Source organism: Procambarus clarkii, chromosome 63 (assembly GCF_040958095.1).
Source record: "Procambarus clarkii isolate CNS0578487 chromosome 63, FALCON_Pclarkii_2.0, whole genome shotgun sequence".
Classification (NCBI taxonomy): domain Eukaryota; kingdom Metazoa; phylum Arthropoda; class Malacostraca; order Decapoda; family Cambaridae; genus Procambarus; species Procambarus clarkii.
In genome coordinates, this window is record NC_091212.1 from 11,376,561 (window position 1) to 11,402,925 (window position 26,365).

Genomic DNA, 26,365 nt, shown 5'->3' on the forward strand with positions numbered 1-26,365 from the left:
CCAGTTCTGAGGCTGGATATCAAAAATGCAAAAAAAACGCCTTTTCCCGAAAAAAAGAAATAGAGGGTTGCCAGGGAGACTCTGGGACTCACCCAGAAAATGGCGTTTATTACATTCCACGCTGGTTTTCTGGAGGGGGCCCCTACGGCTCCCCGGAGCTACTTCACCAAAGACAACAGAATAAAAGGGGACTTACCCAGGAGGTGGTCGGTGCTCCACTCCTCAACTCGAAGTCGAGACATCGGGCTGCAACCGCCGACCCAAAGAAACACAGGCCCGACTGGGTCCAGGAACGTTCAAGAGGTAACGTGCAGCCAGGACTTGTTCGACCGCCAAAAACCCCCATGCCTGAATGTCAGCCCAAGACATATTGCTAAAGACGGCAGCAAGAGCAGCAAACTTACGAACGTCATGGGCACAGGGATAGACCGCAGGCTGGCTGGATTTAATTACCCTGCAGACGACCTGAGAGACCCAGACCCGCGAACAGTGAAGAAGGGAAACCGGATCAACCCAAATCGCATCCCCCGGACACAGAAGACACGGAAGCGCAGATAGTGGCAGAGGGCCGCAACCAGACACAACACATGACGAACCCCAGCCTGACAAACCAAGCATCTGCTAAAAGCTGAACCCATGGAATGTGTCCACTCACGAGGGCGAAGCAGGGGGTGCCACCACACAAAACGACCCTAAGATAAGGAGGGTGGGAGAACACAAGATAGACCTTCCCCCCACCAGGCAAAAAAAAAAAGAAAAGAAAAACCATGCAAGTGGACAACTTACCCAGAGGGTACAGAGCCGACCGCTGTTATAGGTGAAAACTAGCTATGCAGCACCCCATGCCCCACCAGTGCAATAGCTACCACTGACCCCAAGGCAAACAAGGGAGGAAAACCCCCATAAAAAAATACCCCCATCACCTCGGGGTGGCCAAACGCCAAGCAGCGAAAGGCTAATAGAGGTAGACCCAAAGCGACTTGTGGAAGGGAACCCCAAGCCCCAAGGGCGGTGCTTACAGGGCACTCAGGGAAGGAGACCCTAAGCACATGCAGCCCGAGTACCTGAGAATACTACTCCCAGCTCACATGACCACTGTAAGAGTAGCACTGAAAACAATGAACAGCACTGAAAGAAGATTGGAGCTGGAGTCACACGACCATGCATGATCCCATCAGCTGAGGAACTGGGTTGTGATCACCGGCACGGGGGTCTGGGGCTCCCCCTTCCCCCTCCTGGGGAGGGGGGAGCTGTGCAGACATGAGGTGCGGCTCGTGTGACGTCATGCTTGTTTGCTCGTTTTTCTTTTAGGGATTTCTGTCCACTTGTTTGACGATTTTCGTTGTGATCCAGAATAGGGGTTTGTTTTGTGGCGCTTACCTTTTTGGGTGTCTGTCCCGGTCGATGGCAGATACAGAATGCTCCAAATCACATGTGCATTTTTATGGGCCATTGTTCCTTGTGCCTCTGTGAGGGGGCCCAGGTTCTGGCTCGTGGTCCCCGGTAGGCCTAGAACTCCAGCCACATTGACTGATGCAAAATAATTAGGGTATCCATATCAGCCATGGATATCTCCGGGGAGCTGTAGGGGCTCCCCCCAGAAAAAAAAAAAAAATAAATAGAAAGTTCACTTTTGCAGTGGTAGAGAGTTGAAACAAGTGAGAAGGTGATGGAAGCCAAAACCTCCAGTAGCTTCAAAGTGTTACACGACAAAGAGTACAGGGAAGACGGGACACCACAAGTGTAGCTCTCATGCTGTAACTACACTTATATATAGTTACATTTAGTTAATTACTTTGGCAATTATGGAATGAGAGCAGGATTTTTTTATGGGTTAAGGTAAACTATATTACATCTAGAGTTGTTATATCCATATTTGCATCGCTGATGTAAAATCCAGACAATAATAGTATTAAACATCAATATATGATTATACCTCAAGAATTAATCTCAACAAGTCACAATGTAGGATTTTTTTTTTAACTCATTGAGTTAGAAACTCATGGAACTGCCTATCCACTGAGACTGTAAATGCCAAAACATTGTTGCAGTTCAAAATTCAGCTGGATAAAATCATCAGGGGAAAAACTTGGGAGACCATTGACAAACTGCTGGCTTCCTATCCTTGTTGAGGCCACTAGAGATATGGTGGCACTTAGATCAATTTTGGTAAGCCTTCAAATTAACCATGCTGAGATCTTGTATAAAATACAGTGACACCTCGGCTTACGAATGCCTCTCTTTACGAACTTTTCGGGTTATGAGTCCAATTTCTTCATAAAATCCGAATCAGGTTACGAACTTTGCCTCAGGAAAGGAAGTTTGTTGATATCCGTATGGCTGACTTGGTGCATGGTGGTATGGCGACCTACCTCAGTTTACTAATGCCACCCGCCTAGTGACAATCGTCCCTGAATTCTTTGTAAAGAATTTAAGTGTTTTTCGGATTTTTGGGAATTTGAAAATGAAAGTTATTATTAAATATCTCGCCATGGGTCCCAAGAAAGCCAGTGGTAAGGTTCAAGCCAGGAAAACACATGTGAGGATGACCACAGAGGAAAAACAAGAGTTCATTCATAAACATGAAAATGGTACAAGGGTTGTTGAACTAGCTAGGCAGTACAACAAATCTATGTCAACGATATGCACTGTAATTGCTAAGAAAAAGGACATTATGAGTGCTAAAGTGGCAAAAGGTGTATCAACAATCACGAAACAAAGAACACAAACACTTGAGGATGTTGAAAAGTTGTTATTAATTCACCCTGAGCAAGCTGTAGTAGGCTGATGTGTTAACCTTTTTAATGACAATGTGATGTCTCACTTCAGACAAGTGTTACAACGTATTGAAAAACAAATGTCAATAGACAGGTTTTTAGTGAGAAACAGAAGCAGTGAGACACAAGCAGGTCCTAGTGGCATGCAGGCAAAACGTGCCAGAGAGTATTCTCCAGAGAAGTCATCACTGCCTGATGTTATAATGGAAGGGGACTTCCCTTCCAAACACTAACACTTCTCCTACTCCTCCTCCCCTCCTTAGGCACCAAGGGAAGGTGACCCTAGGCGCATGCAGCCCGAGTATTTGGGAGATTACCTCCTCCTCACAGTCTTCCATATGCCAACAAGTCATCAATAAAAGTAAGCATTAACTTGTACATACTTTAGTACTAAAGATTTGGATGAATTAGGTATAAAATTGACTTTATTGTTAATTTTTTGGGGAGTGTGGAACAGATTAACTCAATTTACATGATTTCTTATAGGAAAATTCGCTTCAGTTTACAAATTTTTGGTTTACGAACCATCTCTTGGAACGGATTAAATTCGTAAGCTGAGGTACCACTGTAATCCAATATCATTATTCTGAAGCTGTAAGTACTTATCTAAAGATGTTCTATAAATAAATTAATGTATTGTGCTGATTAACGATGGACAACTATGAAATTAAGATAGCTATTAAATTTAAAAGAGCATATACAACACTGAATGCTATTGAGACATACTTAGACACACTTATGCTAGCATTTAGTCTTTAGTATTCATAATCATGTGATTATAATTAACAACATTTATGATTCAGCAGCAAATCAGTATATTCTGACATTTTTAATGACAGGTACATTAATAGCTACAATTAATAAAATAAAAACATTTAAGATGCATTTCACATTTTACAAATCTAAAAACATGTTTCACATACTCTGATTGAGAACACCAATAGTGTCATCAAAAGTCATGGCCTTGATGTTGAGTGAGGCAAGGATTGCTTCCTTGTCTGCCAGTGTTGGGTCATCATTGCTGGGAACCTTGGCACTTAAGATGACACACATATCACACAGGTTGACATTCACTGCTCTCAAGTCTGCTCGGCTAAGTGGTGAGCCCTAGTGGTAAACAAAATTATGTTGTACTGAAAGTCCATTTGGCTAAAAATGATAAACAATAATATACAAAAAAAAAAGCATTGAATGTAATGAAACAGCATTTTCTGGGTGAGACCTGGAGGCTTCCCAGAGCTATCCAGGCTGATATGGATATTATTAGACTTTGGCTCCAGTCAGTGTGAATGGAGTTTGTAGGCCTACTGGGGACCACGAGCCAGAACCTGGCCCCCTCAGAGAGGCACGAGGAGCAATGGCCTATAGAACTACACATGTGATTTGGAGCCACTAACAAGCAACAAAACTCGCAGGACTCTGGGTTGAAGATGTCACCAACCCAACAGGCAGCATGACAGAGGCAAAAACAATGAGAGTCACCCTGAGACAAGGGAACAGAGCAACCCGCAAACTCGCACAAAGCCAGAGGGGACCCAGGGGTCCCATCCATCAGACCCCTTGCGTCCCAGCGGGGTTTCCCAGAAACCTTAGACTGGTATTGCTAAGGGTAAGCCCAGGCCGCGTAATGGGAACCGGAGCCCAAGTCTACCAATCAAACTGCTAAAAGCTGATCCCCTGGGACATGTCCACTCACTAGGGTCAAGCAGGGGGGGTACCACACAGAACACAGATATAAAGAAACCTAAAGGACAGACAGGGGGCAACAAACCAAAGGCAGACCCACCTCCCCTCCAGGCAGGAAAACAAAAACAAAAGAAAACCCCCGCAAGAGGACAACGTACCCAGGCGGAACAGAGCCGGCCGCCACAATAGGTGATAACAAGCTGTGCAGTACCCTGCGCCCCTACCAGTTCAAACTACTCCTTACCCTAAGGTAAACAAAGGAGGAAGAAACCCCCCAGCACGCTTAGGGTGGTCAATTACTTAGCAGCAAAGGACCAACAGAGGTAGACCCCAAGGTGACTTGTGGAAGATAACCCCAACCCCAAAGGGAAGTACTTACAGGGCACCTAGGGAAGGTGACCCTAGGTGCATGCAGCCCGAGTATTTGGGAGATTACTGCTGGCTCGCTCACTACCAAAGAAGACTTACCACACACCACAAGGCACAGAGCAGAGGACAGAAGTCAGGAACCAGAGCCACAATGACCAATGCCATTCACATCAGCCAAAGAACAGAAGGTGTGGGGGTAACCGGTGTGGGGGGTCCGGGGCTCCCCTTCCCCCTCCCATGGAGGGGGAAGATGCCCAAACAATGGCGCGGCAAATGGTGACGTCATGCTCGTTTGCTTGTTTTTCCTTGGGGAGTTCTGTCCACTCATTTGACTTTCAGTATCAGTTTCAACTAGAATAGGGGTTTGTTTTGAGATGGGACCTTTCTGGGTGCCTGACCCAGTCGATGGCAGACATAGAATGCTCCAAATCACATGTGCAATTCTATAGGCCATTGCTCCACTTGCCTCTCTGAGGGGGCCAGGTTCTGGCTCGTGGTCCTCGGTAGGCCTATGAACTCCATTCACAATGACTGATGCCAAAGTCTAATAATATACATATCAGCCTGGATAGCTCCGGGGAGCCCAAAAACAAGTATTGAATATAGTAATACCTGACGTTTCGGTCCGTCATGGACCATTCTCAAGTCGACTTGAGAATGGTCCAGGACGGACCGAAACGTTGTCGTCCCTTCAATTTCTAGTGTGTGGTCTGGTCAATATACTTCAGCCACGTTATTGTGACTCATCGCCTGCATAGTAATACCTGTATACCATTTAATGGGGAGCCTCAGTACTTTCCAGTGCAATGGTTTTGGTACCACAAAGCCATCCATAAAATTACCAGGCCTCTGTGATTATGCAGGCCTAACAAACAACATTTCTATAATATGGTGTGCTCAGAGGCAAAGGAAGCATTAGAATCTCAGATGAAACCAAACTCAAGTAAAACTGGCTAGAAAGTACAGGTGAGGCAAAATAAACCATGAATCTTCATTAATCTTTAAATTGCTCCTGTAGTTCTCTAGTGACTGGGGCCCTGTACTCACCCAGTTGTGCTTGTTGGGGTTGAGCTTTGGCTCTTTGGTCCCATCTCTCAACTATTACCTAAGTGTAATTACACAAGTGTAGTTACAGGATGAGAGCTACTGTCAGTCAACTGGTGTGCAGACTCCTGAGCCTACTGGGCTCTATTATATCTACATTTGAAACTGTGTACATAGTCAGCCTCCACCACATCACGGCCTAATGCATTCCATCTGTTAACTACTCTGACACTGAAAAAGTTCTAACGTCCCTGTGGCCTATTTGGGTATTACGTTTCCACTTGTGCCCCCTTGTTCATGTACTATCCATGCAAAAATCACCTATGGGATTTAATGTGCACCAAAATATTTATATTTCTAAAGGTTCTACATAGAAATCATTTGACACTAGAGACCTCTGGCTATCATTTGTCATAGTGGGAAAAAATCCTGACAGCTTTAGTTTAATTTCAGGGCATTATTAACAAATTTGGCAGCAAGTTAGATGCATCCCTATCCATGTACTGATGCCTATACGCTAGGAACCATTAATGCCATGCAAAGTTTTAAAGACATGCAGGTACCTATAAGATATTAATGATGAGGAGGCATCAACAAGGCATCAACAACCCAAGTGCACCTCCCGAAAGCAGTCGTCTCATTCTTCACCAGAAAAGAAGGAAATGGCTACAAGTGAACAAAACGATCACCAGGACCAAAGGAGCAGAAACCCCTGCGCCGGAGGAGAGCAAGAAGCTCCCCAATCCAACCCTCAGAGGCCAAAGCCAAGAAAAACAAAACCTTCTCGAAACAATCTTGAACCGAAGGGGCCCACAACAAATCAAGGAGGAGAGAGAAAGAGAGCACCCAATCCAAAGACCAGGATGGCTCAGGTGGCGCATGAGCAGGCCGGAGGTGAAAAAGCCAGCGTTGAATGTAATGAAACGCCATTTTCTGGGTGAGTCCCGGAGGCTTCTCGGAACCTACAGAGCTCCCCCCTGAAAATGCATGAGAGAGCTAACAGAACAGAGCAGAAGTGACATCCAAGCTGAAACGGCTCCGCCAGTGCCGTAACGATAAGAAGCGATAGTATTCGGCATAAGATGCCGGGCCTGAAAAAGCCAAGAGAGAGAAAGTACAAAACAACATGATCATAAATGGATGACAACCTACGAAGAGAAAGGAAATGAGGAAAAGAACACAGCAGACTTCATACTGTCGCTGAGAAGAATAACGCAGGTGGGACTCTATCAAAGAAGCCACCTGATCACCATACAAATGGTGATACACTCGCGTCAAAAACACCAAATGTAAAGAGCGGAAGAGTAGGGCTAACCAGCAAGGTACCTCACTGGCCTGACCTGCTGAAAGAAGCGGAGCTGTGGAAAAACTCTCGGATTTGGACACTGAGCAAGCAGCGCCTGACACAAATGCTGGGCCACCCATGATGGAGACAGGAGAGTCACACACCCTCAGAAGGATTTAAGCCTTGCCAGAACCGAAAGCAACAGTTGGACCGAGAGAAAGAGGTAAAGGAACCCCCACCTTGACCAATCCAGCCGAAAAACATCTACTGCAAACACTTTGCAGTTGGGAAAGGCTGCCACATATATCAGAAGGCGCCAAGACCAAGCTGATGCAAAGAGGTCTGCGTCCGGCAAATTCAACTGAAGAAGTTGGTGTCGACTGTCCACTCCGTGGACAGAGGAATGAATTGAAACATTTAGATGTGAACCACACAGAGAGCTAAATCCCTGAGAACTTAGCAGAAGAGCCACTCGAAGTGACCAACCCGAAGTGACCAGCCCCAAAAAGCTGCAGACCGAAGTGATCTCCCCCCCAACCCACCCCCCAGTTCAGACAACGAAGCATCGGGAGCTGTCCAAATGGAGCTGGATCACAGAGCCCCAAGCGACCCAAATCCGCCACAGTGAAAGTCACACCGCCGGGAACTCCCGCACCGTACCGTGAGCCCGACGGAATGACAGACCCCAACAACCTGACTGACCTGACCTGATGAGCACTGGTCACAAAACTCCAGCAGAGGGACGAGGCACTTGTAAACACATCGAGAGAGGGAACGGGTAGGCGCCAGGGCACCAAATCTCGAAAAACCTAAAGAGTAAGCCGGCGACACAGCAACCAACTCAAGGCTCCCAGAGGACAAATCCATCAATTGCGAGAGCGGCAGAAGGGATAGCTTCAAAGAAACCAGAACAGCCTCAGATTCAGACTCCCCCACAACTGCTCAAGCAACCGATGAGTGAGTTGGGACCCCCCCTCTAAAAACAGCCGAAGGTGGGACCACAGCCGGAGCAATGCTGCAGGAGGGAGGGACACGGAAGCCATCCGAGAATTCCAGACCAGGCCCAGCAAAGTCCAAACCTGGGATGGAACCAAATGGGACTTCTTCCAGTTCACCAAGAACCTGAACCAGGCGAGCTGGGAAAGTACCAAATCCCTGGTGAGCAGACAAGCAGACCGGCTGGGAGCCCAAATAAGCCAGTCATCAAGGTAGGCCAACACCACGAATACCTAACATAAGACGATGGGTCACCATGACCCGGATAAGACGTATATAAACACGATAAGCCAGATTGAGCTCGAATGGAAGGCAACAAAATCTGTACGCCTGACACCCCACCACAAAACTTAACTGATCCCTGAACCCCAGGTGAATAGGGACGTGCCAATACACGTCCTTGAGGTCCAGGGACACCATCCAAGTACCTGGATTGAGAAGATGCCGGACCTGGGACAGAGTGATCCTCCGAAAGGAGGGGCAAGAAATCCAACGGTTCAGATGGGACAAGTCCAGAATCAATGGAAGATTAGCACAGTCCCATTTTGGAACTGGGAACAAGCAAGAAACCCACTTGAGGGACGTGGGCATTTCGACCACTCCTAAGTATACCCACTCCAAGATGACCCGACAGAGCGACGGGGAGGAATCCTGCCCTCACCAGCCCCGAACCCCCTGGAGGAGAAGGAGCCGCCCAATGTCACCGAAGGCCAGATGAGACCACCTGAAACGTATAGGAATTGTGGGACCAAGTGTGGGCAAACAGAGCCAGCCGCCCCCATAACACTTTCAACAAGGTGACACGCGAAAGGGTCGACATGATCCCTGAGAAGCCAACCCTTGAACGACGCAACACTTGAACGCGTTTTGTAATAACTTATTACATTTTCAAAGACTTTAGTTTACACACACAACTGTACCCTGAAAACACTAAACAGAGTTTTACTTATACTAACACTAAACAGCTTATCCGTCTTACATATACTCGCACTTGGGTGAGGTGATATGGTGCAACAGTTTTGGATGAGGTGAACAAATTTGAGACAAATGGAAGACAGAACATGAAACAATGGGTATTAGTTGGATATGAGAGCATAAGAATGGAATTTACTTCCATTCAACAATGGTTATTAGTTGGATATGAGAGCATAAGAATGAAATTTACTTCCATTCTTATGCTCTCATATCCAACTAATACCCATTGTTTTGTGTTCTGTAATCCATTTGTCTCAAATTTGTTCACCTCATCCAAAACTGTTGCACCATATCACCTCACCCAAGTGCAAGTATGTGTAAGACGGATAAGCTGTTTAGTGTTAGTATAAGTAAAACTCTGTTTAGTGTTTTCAGGGTACAGTTGTGTGTGTAAACTAAAGTCTTTGAAAATGTAATAAGTTATTACGAAACGCGCTCAAGTGTCGCGTCAGACTAGAAATAAAAATGAATTTTGGAGATTTGATTTTTCAATTACCATCGACAGTAAAAAGAAACATAAGAAATATTGAGAAAATTTGTGTTAGAATTATTAATCTCACTTTTTCGGTCATATTTAACAACATATGTTTACAAGAAAGACTGCTACCAAAGTATACTAATATATATATATATATATATATATATATATATATATATATATATATATATATATATATATATATATATATATATATATATATATATATATATATAATACTATTATATATTATATGTACATATAATATATAATAGTATTATTATAGTACAATAATAGACTTATTAATATAGTACATATAATATATAATAGTACTATTATAATACAATAATAGACTTATTAATATAGTACATATAAAATTATACTTACCCACAATGATAGTTATGTAATTATTATGTATACATAAATTCTGGAGAGTTATGTGAAGATACTGTACTAATGCAGATTAAATCTAATTTGGGATTGTTTTTATCACTAGTAAATCTGTAAAATGCATGAAACAAAGAAAATGACAAAAGAAAGACAACAATAAAAAATTCACATTTAGGACAGATATTTTTGGTAGGTTTTGTAGCATTTTCCATTCTCTTCTGATGTAGTCTACTGAGCCTACAATAACCACATGTTTGAGCTCATGGTAGTGGAAATTGGAGGCTCGAAGAGGCATCACAAGGTTCCGAAGGCCAATAAGAGGAGAATCTGGGTCAGCAAAGAGGCACACCACAACGTGGCCATTTAATACTGTCATCGCCGCTTGATTACGATCCTGAAATAAAATAATGAGGTACCCATTTCAATTTTCTATTATTAATATGTATAATATTAGCTATTAATGATAGCTGCTTAATTAATATGGTATTACAGTACAGTATTCTAATATTAATAATAATAATATTAATAATACTAAGGAAAGTCTGTAAGAGGAGTAAGAAAATTCGAACCTATGCTCTGAATACTTCCAAGCAGACGTCTTGGACAATTACACCATGACATAGTAAAAGAATTACAACCTGGGATTCAACCGAATCCTACTGATTTATTTATTGATTTGTCATTGAAGTCGTTACTCTATATATTTAGGGTGGGTTTTCAAAAGAAAGAAAACCCAGCCTAAACATACAGAGTAACAATTTACATATCTTGCCTACACTCAGATCCAGATTTCACCAAACAGAACTGAATAACGATGACATCTCTACCGAGTTCTCCCTGCCCAGAGTCTTAGGCTTGGTCAGAGACCGGGCAACAGGGAACCTTGACCCCTGGAATCACCGCAAGGTAAGGTAAGGTACCCAATGCCCAATATTTGATTGTCCTCCTAACCCCCATTATTACCCCCCCCCCCACCCCATTCCTCTATTTCTTACCTTATGTTTGATTACCCCTATATTCTTTCAACATTTTACCTCACCCCACACAACTATGTCCTCCTCATGTATATTTAAGACAAAATTGCACCATGTGTATTCATTCCTTATCTGAAGATGTACCAGAGCGGAACGAAAACTTGTAGAAAATAAACCCTTCAATAATCAGTAGAGTTCCCTTATCATGAATTCTGGGACTTGATTGCTTCTTAATCTCAAGACTAACAAAATAGTTAAAAGCATAGAAACCTTACACTATAAGATAAACAATACCAGCAATGCAGTCATATTAACCAAATAAGCTTAAAATAATGCCGCCTGCTGCCCAAGTATATATATATATATATATGTAATTACCTAAGTGCAGTTACAGGATGAGAGCTACACTCGTGGTGTCCCATCTCCCCAGCACTCTTTGTCGAATAACACTGAAATTACTGACTGTTTTGGCCTCCACCACCTTCTCACCAAACTTGTTCCAACCGTCTACCACTCTCTTTACAAAAGTGAATTTTCTTATAATTCTTCGGCATCTTTGTTTAGTTAAATTAAATCTATGACCTTCTGTTCTCGAAGTTCCAGGTATCAGAAAGTCTTCCCTCTCAATTTTATCGATTCGTGGTACTATCTTGTACAGAGTGATCATATCGCCTCTTTTTCTTCTATCTTCTAGTTTTGGCATATTTATTGCCTCTAACCTCTCCTCGTAGCTCTTGTCCTTCAGTTCTGGGAGCCACTTAGTGGCATGTCTTTGCACCTTTTCCAGTTTGTTGATGTGCCTCTTAAGATATGGGCACCATAGAACCGCTGCATATTCTAGCTTTGGCCTAACAAAAGTCGTGAACAATTTCTTTAGTATTTCACCATCCATGTATTTAAAAGCAATTCTGAAGTTAGAATGTGTAGCATAGGTTCCTCGCACAATGTTCTTTATGTGGTCCTCCGGTGATAGTTTTCTATCTAGAACCACCCCTAGATCTCTTTCTTTATCAAAGGTCTTTAAAGATTTCCCACATAATTTATAGGTCGTGTGGGATCTATGTTCTCCTAATCCACATTCCATAACATGGCATTTATGCACATTTATAATTCCATTTACCAGTGGTGCTCCATATACTAATTTTGACAAGGTCTTCTTGAAGGGCATTACAATCGTGTGTAATTACCCAAGTGTAGTTACAGTTTGAGAGCTATGCTCGTGGTGTCCCGTCTTCCCAGCACTTATTGTCATATAATGCTTTGAAATTACTGACGGTCTTGGCCTCCACCACCTTCTCACCTAAAAAGTTTCAACCGTCTACCACTCTGTTTGCAAAAGTGAATTTTTTATATTTCTTTGGTGTCTGTGTTTAGTTGGTTTAAATCTATGACCTCTTGTTCTTGAAGTTCTAGGTCTCAGGAAATCTTCCCTATCAATTTTCCTGTTACTATTTTGTACATAGTGATCATATCACCCCTCTTTCTTCTGTCTTCAAGATTTGACATATTTAAGGCTCCTTGTGCCTCTGTGAGGGGGCCAGATTCTGGCTCGTGGTTCCCGGTAGGCTTAGAACTCCACCCACATCGACTGATTCAAAATAGTTAAGGTATTCTATCAGTCATGGATAGCTCCGGGGAGCCGCCGGCACTCATCCAGAAAATGGCGTTTCATTACATTCAACGCTGGTTTTATACATAATTCAAGTAACTTACCAATATACAATCCTCTAATGATCTTGCGGGACACCAGTGAAACATTCCTGTTGAATCATATTTCATTTCTGTTTTCTCAAAGTCGAAATCCTTGGCCTGATCGTCTGCGATGCCTACTGTTAGGCCATTGTTGTTACCTCCATTCCCCCCTCCACTGCTACGACTTGTGGGCCTGTGGGGGGTGAATTGAATGTATGAGTACCTCACATTTCAGTCATAGGTACCAAGTCTATGGCCCAATAATGATGTGAAAAGAATTGAGGTATTTTGCTGTTCCTAATCTTGCAAACCATCCTCATGCAATACAGGCTCTGTATTACTGTATATTAAGTCAATTATGTATTATTTGTACATACAGTACTACAATTGGAAAATTATACTATGGCTGATTTTATACATAAGGTTAAGGTTCCAGGGGTTGGTAAAATTAACTTTCAATACCTTTTACCAAACATATACTGACACTATAATTCTGCATGTAGTCAATGTAAGCTGCAATACATTTTGTTTCAAAATGTATTAAAACTGTCATCAAAATACTCGTATGTATAATATTGCATATACATTTCCTCTGTAGGATATGAGAAAAAGTTGAATCCTTTACAGTACCAGGTGTGAATACATTACATTGATACATTATACATTATTATACAGTATCCTACAGTATCTTCCTATGTTTGATTTAAAACTTTACAACACACATTTTACAACTTGAAAACATTCATGCACTGATTCAGAGACTTTACACATGAGTGTACTAACAATAAAATTATATCACTTAGAACTTAGGTGCATAAAATTTAAGAAATGACTAACCCTTTTAAAGGACAAAATACATGAAAATAATTGTGTAAAACATGGTATTCTCTGATAAAATGTTAAAATCTTGAATAATGGTTTCAATAGAGCTTTATGGTATAGATTTTGAGCTCTTAAATCACATATTTAAATTTGTTAATCCTTTCCTTTTCTTTTCATTATTTATAATTTTCTTCCTCATAAAACACTATAGAAGATGATGCAAAAAATATATATACTATACTGTATGTTAAAGATGAGTTATAAACAGTAATAATATATTATTTATTTTTCTTGTAATCTATGTATGCTATACAGAACAAAGAAGCAATTACAGTGCATAACACAGGAAAAAAACACATGTGATAATGTGATGAAAATGAAGATCTAGTTACTTACAGTTGACCCAGACATATGATCCAGCTTTATGCATGAGTTAGCATGTTCCTGATTTAAATTAGTTTGTGTTGATTGTATAATTATAAAACATAGGTTAAGAAATGCAATGATATACAATATATTTTACCAGTATTCATGTACTCTAGTTAACACAAAATAATCTTGGATAAATTGGGAGAGGATAAAGTTTTACTGGATCATCTGTCCCTTGGGGACCATCATCCACATACATGACAACAGCAATTAAAGCTTGTTCAAATTAGATGAAACAATCATGCTGCACTTGCATATTTTCATGACACTATAATAGATCTATACCTATTTATATATTTGATTATAAAACTGAATGAAATATAAACTCAAAATACCTCTATTATGTGGCATGACTTTTAATTATACTATTTAGTATTTAAATATATACAACTGTAGTTACAGTAAATTCAACAGAACCAGCTTGATCTGCAATAAAATGCCTTCTGATAGATTTGATTTTAGCATTTAAATTATTTTTGGTACCATTTATAGGAGAATGTATAACTAATAGTTCACGCCACAAAATGAGAGATAACTACATAAGAGCACAAATAATAGCACAGTGCAGTGCAGTAATGCAGGTGAAGTGAATAAAATTATGTGCTGGAAAGATCCAAAGGTCATGTGATCTCACTGAATGGGCATCGAGCTCTCTAACAGTGAGAATCTCAACCGACAAATAATGTGCAAATACAAAGTCTGTGAAATAAAATGTGGTAATGATAATAGCACTATGCATGAGTGTGGTCATGCAAGTGGGTGCAGGAAGAGAGGGCCATGAGGTGAGGATGAGTTGAGGCAGATGCCCTGAAGGTGAGGCAGATGCCTTGAAGTCATAGCCACACTGCTCAGGTAAGTTTTAACTGTTCATTTTAAATTGGCAGTGGTTCTACTACATCACTAATCAGAATATAGAGTTAAGTTTTACTGCTCTATTCTTGCTATGCTGTTGGCTACACACATTACTGTGTATGTGTCTGGGGCATCATGTCACGTGCAATAGCACAACACTACAAAACTATGGCACAGTTGCCATTAGCCTTTTCTGGGTGTTGAGGAGTAGAGACTCCCCAGTCTAGCACCCACAAAGCACATGGTTGCCAAGTGACACTATGGTGTCACAGGCTACACCAAAGGAGGAGTGCCACAAACCAAGATCGTGACAGTGGTTGGACACGACTCAAGCTACAACAGGAGGGTGCGCTACATTGAAACGTGAGGGGAGGGTGCGTACATGAGTTTCTTGACCTCGTAGCTGAGGTGATAGCTGTACGTGTTGTCCTCTGTCAGCCTGCAAGTAACAAGAAGACAGCGTGAGCGGTCAGCCCGTGAGGAGCGCGCGTGGGACCCTTGTGTGACTGTCACAGACATAGACAGATAGTGGTTGGTGAGTGTCGGGCAGTGGTACTCCTCAGGACAGGATTATTGAAAATGTGATATAGTTAAGAAGTGCTGCAAGTATATTGTGAGAGTGAAATTACTGAGAGCAGTGAACAGTGGTGAAAGGAAACAAACAACTTAAATAAAAATCAACGTGCAATGAAGACAGAAGTAAAATAAGGTTCAGAAGCTGGTATAACCACCTTTCCTTAAGTAACAAGTAAATATCAGAAGGTGATTTGGTAAAAATAAATTTTGTAATAAAGGGAAAAATATATAATTGTGTATTGTAGAAGACAGATATTTGTGTAAGAATTAAAACTTAGTTGAAGCAAAGTGTGAGATATTGCTTACAATGGAACTAAAACTGTTAAAAATGCAAAAACAGATAAACGTAAGTGTTATAACAAATGGGGTGATGATAATGATGCAAGTGACTGAAGAGTGACACGTCGTGTTCAGGTGTGCATATAAACATTAGAAAGGTCAGTGTAGTCTTTTATAAGATCAAGATAATACATTATGAAAATTAGTAAATACAGCCCTGACAAATAAGAAATTCAAGAGAGAATGAATAACACCAAGAGGTGATTACAAGCATATTGGACAACATTCCAGTGCTTTGATTTGCCACTGTCTACTTAAGCATGTGAATGTTGCAGACTGTTAATAATATACAGCAGTGTTCCAATGGAAAACTCAAACTACAATACCCTACATCTACTAGGTACATCACTGAAGACATCTGTTTATGGTATATAGTATATTTATATATCTATAGTGTATATATATTCAACATTTCTCCCTCTCACTATATATTATATTATATATATATGAATACATATATTATATATATATATATATATATATATATATATATATATATATATATATATATATATATATATATATATATATATATATATATGAATACATATATAAGTTGTTGAATATGACCGAAAGGGGAAGATTAATGAATCTTTTCAATATTTATTATGTTTTTCCTCACTGTCGGCAGAAGTTTAAAAATGTGTTCTCCAAAGTTCCTTTTCTCTCTTATTTTTGGTCTGATGCTTAGGGATGCATTTCCTAAGGTCACTCCTTACATTCTCAAAGACTAATTTACCATGCCATTCCATTCACCTGGGCTGTATGGGTCTCAAACTATGGACTCCACGCGTGTGAGGCCGACACTCTTTTAATTTTATTTTAATTTACCATGCTTTTGCACAGGCTTATATTCTCTTTGGGTGAGATGGTATAGAACAAGTGGATGAGTGGCATAGCATAGAGGATATTGATAGGGTATTGCATGCATCACCCTAAGCAGCTTATGTTCTTACGGCTGCTTGTGTTTCTAAGGCAGGGTCTTTGGATCCTGTCTCTGCATTGGCTTGGGGTCTTTAAGTGGATAGGATGTAATTATGTGTTAACTAATTATTGATTGCTGGTCTTGACTTTATAATGTGTAGCACCTTGCTGGTGTCCAGTCTTCTGTTGTCGTTATAACTCTTGCTTATTTCAGTGTTGCTTGTTAAGATGTCACTGGTGATGGTCTGGTTGTGTGATGAGATCATATGCTCTTTGATGGAGCCCTGTTGCTTGTGCATTGTTAATCGCCTGGAGAGAGAGACATTGCAGTCTTGCCTATATACTGAGAACTTTGGGGGCAACAGTCCCCAAATGGGCATGTGAAGGCAAAGACGATATTGGTCTCTCTTAAGGCATTGTTTGATGTCTGGAGAGTTCTTCATAAGTAGGTCGGCGGTCTTCTTGTTTTACCAGACCTTTACCAGAAACATCGTAACAAGCAACACTGAAATAATCGACAGGTATTCCAACTGGACATCAGCGAGACACTACATATCAAAAAGTCAAGACTAGCAATCAACAATTGGTCAAGACCCAGAGTCAACACAGAGACAGGATCCAAAGATCCTGCCTTAGAAACACAAGCAGCTGCAAGAACATAAGCTGCTTAGGGTAATGCATGTAATACCCTATCAATATCCCCTATGTTATGCCATTCATCCACTTGTTTCATCTACTTGTTCGGTATCACCTCACCCAAAGAGAATATAAGCCTGTGCAAAAGCATGGTATATTAGTCTTTGAGAATGTAAGGAGTGATCTTGCGAAATGCATCCCTAGGCGTCAGACCAAAAATAAGTGTGAAAAGAAACTTTGGAGAGTTAATTTTGCAACTTCCCCCAACAGTGAAGAAAAACACTAAAAATATTGAAAAGATTCATGTTAGAATCATTAAGCTTACCCTTTCGGTCATATTCAAGAACATATGTTAGCAAGAAAGACTATTACTTATATATATATATATATATATATATATATATATATATATATATATATATATATATATATATATATATATATATATATATATATATATATATATATTATATATATATATATATTATATATATATATATATATATATATATATATATATATATATATATATATATATATATATATATATATATATATATATATAAAAGTAATATATATATACACACACACACACACACACACACACACACACACAATAGAACCTCGATTAACGAATTTAATCCGTTCTGGCACTGAGCTCATCATGTGAAACGCTTGTCTTTCGTAACGAATTTCCCCACTTAAAATAATGGAAATAAAATTAATCCGTTCCACCCCCCAAAAACATCAATATGACATTTTATAATGTAAATATAATACTGTACATGTAATTATTATATTTGTTTTGTTTTACTGTTTTCAATTGTACATGTATTTTCCCTTATGAAGAGTCGTTGCTGACTTGAGGGAGACGATGGGGAGGTGGGGAGGAGGAGAGGGGTTATGGTGTGGAAGGAGAATCCACCTCTGAGTCAGGCGGGCTCTCTCTTCTTGGGAATTTCACCCCACTGGGACCGGGTTGTGGTTTACTATCCCTTGCTCGTCTTTTCTCTACCTTTCCAAAGAATGTATCTATTACAATTGCTTTTGTCTTCATTTTAGGATGTTCCTAAAATGAGACAGCAAATTGTCATTAGACATGTTCAAATAAATGTGTTGTCGCTGCTTTATCAGGGTGATGCTCTTCCAAGAATGCGGTCACCTTTTCAAACATTCCCAACACTTCCCTGATCTCACTGGAAGAGGTGGCATTGCTCTGATTCCCTTCTTCAAATCTACAGTAATTGTGTCTTTTTTTTCTCTTGACAACACTATCTTTAGCAAGCAGCTTCTTTGGTGACATCCTGGGTTACAAATTGTAGTCGCAAAACAACAAAAAAACAAAGAAAAGCACAAATATATGTGCGATAAAACAACAACACTGTCGTTGGAGGCATCCGGGAATTTGCGAGAACCAGTGAAAACGCTAGGAAGCACCATGTCGTTTTCTCATTAATCGAGACAAATTTTTGGCGAGTGGCTCGTTCGTTACTCGAAACGCTCATCACTCGAGGTTCCACTGTATGTGTATATGTATATATGTATGTATATATATGTATATATGTATATATGTATGTATGTATATATATATATATATATATATATATATATATATATATATATATATATATATATATATATATATATATATATATATATATATATATATATATATATATATATATATATATATAATGTCTCATTGAATATGACAGCATATTCTGTATTTACTATCTTCTGGTTTAGGGCTTCTATCCCTATAACTATTATTCTTGCATCAGGGTTTAGTTCAAAGAGAAGTTCTCCAAAAGTCATGTTCGTTTTTCAAAGAGGAGAAAAAAGTCAATTACTATAGAATGTATTATACTTATTACACAATTGCACAACGTTTCGAACCTACATGGTTCATTCTCAAGTGATAAGAAATTATGGATCTCATTAGATTTATACAAGTATGGGGTCAGGTGAGAAAACAAGTACAATAAAGGAAAAGGCAAGGGGGATAAATAGGGGATAATAGGGGACAAAGCACATACAAAGATTAATCAGGTGTAATAGGCCTATTATGGTGAGCAGTGTCTTTTGTGTTGGCATCGCTATGTTCCGGTCTTGTTGTCATTCTCATGGTGGGTAGAGTAAATAGTTCTGTAATTTGGGTATTCATGGTAGGTTGTTCTATTTTTATGTGGATTGCTTCAAGAATTTGTAATGTTCTTACTTCTTGGATTTTGTTTATTATACAAGTGTTTTTATTCAGCATTTCTCTTGTTAGGGTGATGTCATGGGCTTGTCTCATGTGATTCCTAGGGGCACCGGATTAAAGATGACAGGTCAAACGCCTCGTCAGCTTGGTCGACTTCATACCTATGTACTTAGATTGAAGGTTACATCCTTCATGGGGGCAAGTGTACATGTATACAATGCTTGACCGCTGTAAAGGGTTCTCCGTGGGCTTCGGGCTGTTTTTAATAAGGAGGTTGGTAGTTTTCCTTGATTTATAGAATATGATCAGGTCTATGTTTTGGTTAGAAATAGTGCTTTTTACTCCTTTACGAATTATTTCTTTCATTATTTTTTCTTCTTTTTTATGTTCACTGTGCATAGTTGATTTGTAATATAATTTTATTGGAGGTGTTATGGTTTCTGTTCTAGGTTCAGGATTTTACCATCGGTCCAGGTGTCTTCTTATAGCGGTGTTTATTTCCGTGTTGCTATATCCATTGTTCACCAGTACCTGAGTTATTCTTTCAAACTCTCTACTCACATTACTCCATTTGGAGCAGTGTTTAAGCACTCAACGAATATAAGCATTGAGAACATTGGTTTTGTATCTTTGGGAGCACTCACTCTTACTGTTCAGGCATACGCCTATGTTGGTAGGTTTTGTATATACGCTGGTGCTTAAAAAGGTTCCTGTTTTTGTTATTAGTAAATCTAAGAATGGCAGACTGTTATTTTCACTATTTTCATGTGTAAATCGGAGTACTGACTCTCTCTAGATGGCTTTTTAGATCAATTAGTTCACCTAAGTCTTTTACTATGACAAATATGACATCAACATAACGGCAGTATACAGTTGGTTTTTGTCTACTACTGATGACTCTATCTTCGATGGTTCCCATGTAAAGATTAGCAAATAACACTCCTAAGGGGGAGCCCATTGCTACTCCGTCTATTTGTAGATACATGTCCCTTTGCGAACTGATGAAAGGAGCTTCCTTTGTACATGCCTCGAGAAGACTCTTCAAGTGTGGCTCGGGTATGTCTAATTTGGGGGTGCTCTTGTCTCTGTATACTCTGTCCAGTATCATTTCTATGGTGGTGTCGACTGGGACGTTGGTAAATAGGGATTCGATGTCCAGGGAAGCAATGATTTCATTGGGCTGTGTAGTATTTATTAATTCTAGGAAATCTGCTGATGATTGTAGACTACAGTTGCTTGGAGTATATGGAGTTAGGAGTTCATTAAGTCTTTTTGCCAGGTGATAGGTTGGAGTTGGTATTTGGCTGATTATTGGACGTAGTGGGTTACCTGGTTTGTGTGTCTTAACATTGCCATAAGCATATCCTAAGCCATAGTTGCCCTGGAGTTTAGTGAAATGAACACTACTTTTCTTTGAGTTGATTGCAGTAATAGTTTTGTTCACTTTGCGTTTAAGGTCTTCCACAGGGTTCCTCGTGATTCGTTTAAATTTAGTGTCATCACTAAGGATGTCGCTAATTTTATTCATGTATTCTTGGGTAGGAATCAACACATGCTGCTGTCTTGTTGGCTTTTCTTAATGTTACATCTTCCAGCTGTTTTAGATGTTATGCTGCTTCTTTGAGGCATGGGTTTAAGATTGTTGATGAGTATGTTCCTCATTTTTTCCCGGCTTCTGTTAGTAATTCAGCCTGAAGTGTGTCAGTGGTGATGACTTTTTTGTTGTCTTCTCTGATAATGAGAAGACAACAAAGTTGTTTTGTAGATACATGTACATGTTTATGGATGTCGTCCAGAAGCATTTCGATTTCAAGGCGTTTTTTATGCTTCTTTGGTTTAGATATGAAATGACAAATTAGACCAAGGTTTAAGAGGTCTCGTTAGTCCTGGGTAAGATCATAAGAAGTCAGGTTAATGTAGCCAACTTTTGGGTAAGGGATCTTTAACTGTTCACCGTTTAGGACTTAACTTACGGAGAGTCTTCGTTTCTATACGAGTTTTGTGTTGTTGTTTCAGGTTAAACAGTTCACTGTTAATGGTTTGCTTGAATTGGTTGGGGATGTCTTACTGGGTCCATTTGTTTAACTGATGTTCAACTTGCTCTGTAAGAGTTTGGAGGGCTTCCTTCTTTGTGTTAAGTTGATGCCGTATGAGGTCTTGCCTTTACCTATAAGTAAACTCTGCGTTGTGGACTGCTGGGTCATGTGGATTTATATTGGTGAATACTGGCAGCAGGTTTTCTTTTAAACATGTCTCATTGAATATGAAAGCATATTCTGTATTTACTATCTTCTGGTTTAGGGATTCAATCCCTCTATTATTCTTGCATCAGGGTTTAGTTGAAAGAGGAGTTCTCCAAAAGTCATGTTCGTTTTCAAGGGTATTTTTGTATAAGTGTAATATATTCTATAGTAATTCACATTTTTCTTCACCTTGACAAATGAACATGACTTTTGAAGAACTCCTCTTTCAACTAAACCCTGATTCAAGAATAATAGAGGGATAAAAGCCCTAAACCAGAAAATATTAAACACAGAATATGCTGTCATATTTGATGAGATATGTTTATATATATAATGTCGTACCTAGTAGCCAGAATGCACTTCTCTGCCTACTATGTAAGGCCCAATTTGCCTAACAGGCCTAATGATTTTCATTATTTTCCACAAATTGTTTCCAATTGGTTTATTTGAATTATTATTATAATTATTATTATATTATATTAAGAGCATAAATTATTGACTTAGTTATGTTAGTTTAGGTTAGGTTAAGATACGGTAGCTTAGGTTAGGTAGAGTAGGTTAGGTTCGGTCATATATCTACATTAGTTTTAACTCAAATTAAAAAAATTAACTCATACATATTGAAATGGAGATCTTTATCATGTGATAAGAATTTTTTTGTAAAATATATAAATTCAGGAAAATTTGGCTTATTAGGTAAATCAGGTCTTGCATAGTAGGCTGAGTACTGCATCATGGCTACTAGGTACATCATATTTTATATATATATATGTATATATATATATATATATATATATATATATATATATATATATATATATATATATATATATATATATATATATATATATATACACACACCTCGAGTGAGGAGGTTCCTCTTCGGACAAGCAATTCCAGTTACGAGCATTTCAAGTAACGAGCGAGCCACTTGCAGACAATTTGTCTCGATTGACGAGCTTTCACTCGATTAATGAGCAAACCACATGGTGCTTCGTAGCGTTCCCGCTGCTTCTCTCACGCCTCCAACGACAGTGTTGTTGTTGCTTTACAAGACTAGCATTTCACATGACGAGCTCTGTGCCTGAACGGATTAAATTTATTCATCGAGGCACCACTGTATATATATTTATATATACTGAAGCGCAGATAACCGTGCCACCAGGAACCACGCGCTAGATCGCCCATACGTGTATCAACAAACTACAGTACTCAAGGCAAAGCGCGTAACGCGATTCACATTTTACAAAGAAATTGGGCTTGTAACACGAAAAGTTCGTAAATAGAGGCATAGCAGTCTTTCTTGTAAACATATGTTGTTGAATATGACTGAAAAGGTCAGATTAATGATTTTAACGCAAATCTTCTCAATATTTCTTATGTTTTTCGTCACTGTCGAGGGTAGTTGAAAAATTAACTCTCCAAAGATTCTGATATTTTATTTATGGTCTGATGCCTAGAAGTGTTTTGCAAGGCACGTTTTACATTTTCAAAGACAATTTTACATACTCTGTTAATGCTTATATTCGTTTATAGGCGAGGTGATAGGAAGAATATGAAAAAGCTGAAGAATCAACTACTGTACCTCAACACTTGTACCTCCTATTAGACTGTTTTACAGGAACTTCATTTTGATGGTACATAAAATGGAGGAAAGTGTCCTGATAGATATTATTAATAGATAGTTATCTACACAGACACAAATCAGAAGATACATGTTTCTAGGTGTCAAAACATAAATAAAATGTTTAGAAGAATTTTGGAAAGATAATTTTTCAACTATCCCTGACAGTGAACAAAAAATAAGAAATATTGAGAAGATTCATGTTAGAATCAATCATCTTACACTTATATTCAGTTGCATATATGCTTGGGGACCATTCAAGCTTGTTCGCATACAAGCTTGTGTGTGTATATCATGAAAATAAACACGTGATTAAAATGTGACAGTGTCAGACCACGGAGGAAAATTGAAACAGGAATTTCCATAAGTACTTTCGTATATTAATACATCTTCAGAAGGAATCTCCTTCTGAAGATGTATTAATATACGAAAGTATATTAATACTTTCATAATAATAATTTAATAATAAATTTAATAATAATATATATATATATATATATATATATATATATATATATATATATATATATATATATATATATGTCGTACCTAGTAGCCAGAACGCACTTCTCGGCCTACTATGCAAGGCCCGATTTGCCTAATAAGCCAAGTTTTCCTGAATTAATATATTTTCAATAATTTTTTTCTTATGAAATGATAAATCTAACCATTTCATTATGTATGAGGTCAATTTTTTTTTATTGGAGTTTAAATTAACGTAGATATATGACCAAACCTAACCAACCCTACCTAACCTAACCTAACCTATCTTTATAGGTTAGGTTAGGTTAGGTAGCGGAAAAAGTTAGGTTAGGTTAGGTTAGGTAGGTTAGGTAGTCGAAAAACAATTAATTCATGAAAACTTGGCTTATTAGGCAAATTGGGCCTTGCATAGTAGGCTGAGAAGTGAGTTCTGGCTACTAGGTACGACATATATATATATATATATATATATATATATATATATATATATATATATCGTACCTAGTAGCCAGAACGCACTTCCCAGCCAACTATGCAAGACCCGATTTGCCTAATAAGCCAAGTTTTCCTGAATTAATATATTTTCTCTAATTTTTTTCTTATGAAATGATAAAGCTACCCATTTCATTATGTATGAGGTAAATTTTTTTTAATGGAGTTAAAATTAACGTAGATATATGACCGAACCTAACCAACCCTACCTAACCTAACCTAACCTATCTTTATAGGTTAGGTTGGGTTAGGTAGCCAAAAAAGTTAAGTTAGGTTAGGTTAGGTAGGTTAGGTAGTCAAAAAACAATTCATGAAAACTTGGCTTATTAGGCAAATCGGGCCTTGCATAGTAGGCTGAGAAGTGCGTTCTGGCTACTAGGTACGACATATATATATATATATATATATATATATATATATATATATATATATATATATATATATATATATATATATATATATATATATATATATATGTATATATATATATATATATATATATATATATATATATATATATATATATATATATATATATATATATATATATATATATATATATATATATATATATATATATATAATATTTTTTTTTTTTTTTACCTAGAAGGGGTACCACCTCTGGTGCAAGTGTAGGGACCCATAGCCTCAGAGAAGAAAATAAAGAGTACTCAGAGAAGACCTTGTGGATCCTCACTGAACACTTTGATATTTTCTTCTCCTACCACCCCTATTCTTTTGGTAAGAATATATAATATATAATTATATATATATATATATATATATATATATATATATATATATATATATATATATATATATATATATATATATATATATGACAATGTCAGACCACGGAGGAAAAAGAAACAGGAGTTTCCTTAAGTACTTTCGTATATTAAATACATCTTCAGAAGGAATCCTTCTGAAGATGTATTCAGAAGGAATCCTTGATTCCTTCTGAAGATGTATTTAATATACGAAAGTACTTAAGGAAACTCCTGTTTCTTTTTCCTCCGTGGTCTGACATTGTCACATTCTTAATCACGTGTTTATTTTCGTGATATACACACATATATATATATATATATGTCGTACCTAGTATATATATATATATATATATATATATATATATATATATATATATATATATATATATATATATATATATATATATATATATATATATATATATATATGCGTAGAATAACCACATGTGAAAAATAGAAAATGCTTAACGCGTTTTCGGCTAATTCGCCTTCATCAGAGCAAAGTAGAATGAAGATAAGAAAACATTGCTGATCAGACTTTTATATCCGCCTGGGCAGACCACCTGACCACCAAAAATAAGTGGAGGAAAGGAATTATAAGAAAGAAGGTAACTGCAGAAGGCCTATTGGACCATACGAGGCAGCTCCTATTAATATCTCCAAGTGCCATACGTGTTAAATGATTGCTATATTATTTTGACGTGCTATATTGAGGCTTAAATAGGGATCCAACTTGTACATACCGGGGCTCACATTAAGGCTGTTGTTACAGTGTTTGATCAGAGCAGACTCGATCACGTTTCGTTCAACAAAATCCTTACTTTTAACAATACATTTTGCCCCTGTGAAGTCGATAGAATGATTACATAAACTGGAATGTAAATACAATGCACTGGATTGCTGGGCTGTACGAATAGCATATGAATGCTGTTTTAAACGCTAGGAAAGAGATTTACCTGTCTGGCCGATGTAAACACATCAACACTCATTACAAGGGATGGAATACACAACCTGCTACAGACGAGGGCGAGTTCTTAATTAACATGGACTTAACTGTATTATCATTTTTGAACACTAGATTAATATTAAGGTTCTTCAGGGCTGGGGCAAGATTTACTAGACCCTCAGAATATGGTAATACCAACGAATTTTTCAGTTCTGGTTTAGACTTAGTAGTCTGTTTGTAGAAAGTCCTTTTTGCTTGACCAAACGCAAGATCCAAGATCGATTTTGGGTATTTTAACTTCTTCCCAATTTCAAATATATTTGCTATTTCTTCATCGAAAAGTTCTGGACTGCAAACTCT

At 38.5% G+C, this 26,365-nt stretch overlaps 1 protein-coding gene across 1 annotated transcript in view; it reads right to left on the minus strand.

Moving 5' to 3' along the window:
* slo (calcium-activated potassium channel slo) overlaps positions 1–26,365 on the minus strand; it is a gene marked incomplete in the record, with an annotated part of 691,171 nt that overhangs the window by 89,454 nt on the left and 575,352 nt on the right. The window contains 4 exon segments of the mRNA XM_069308722.1: positions 3,701–3,884; positions 10,170–10,394; positions 12,688–12,859; positions 15,152–15,208. Coding sequence (XP_069164823.1) covers positions 3,701–3,884; positions 10,170–10,394; positions 12,688–12,859; positions 15,152–15,208 — 638 coding nt within the window.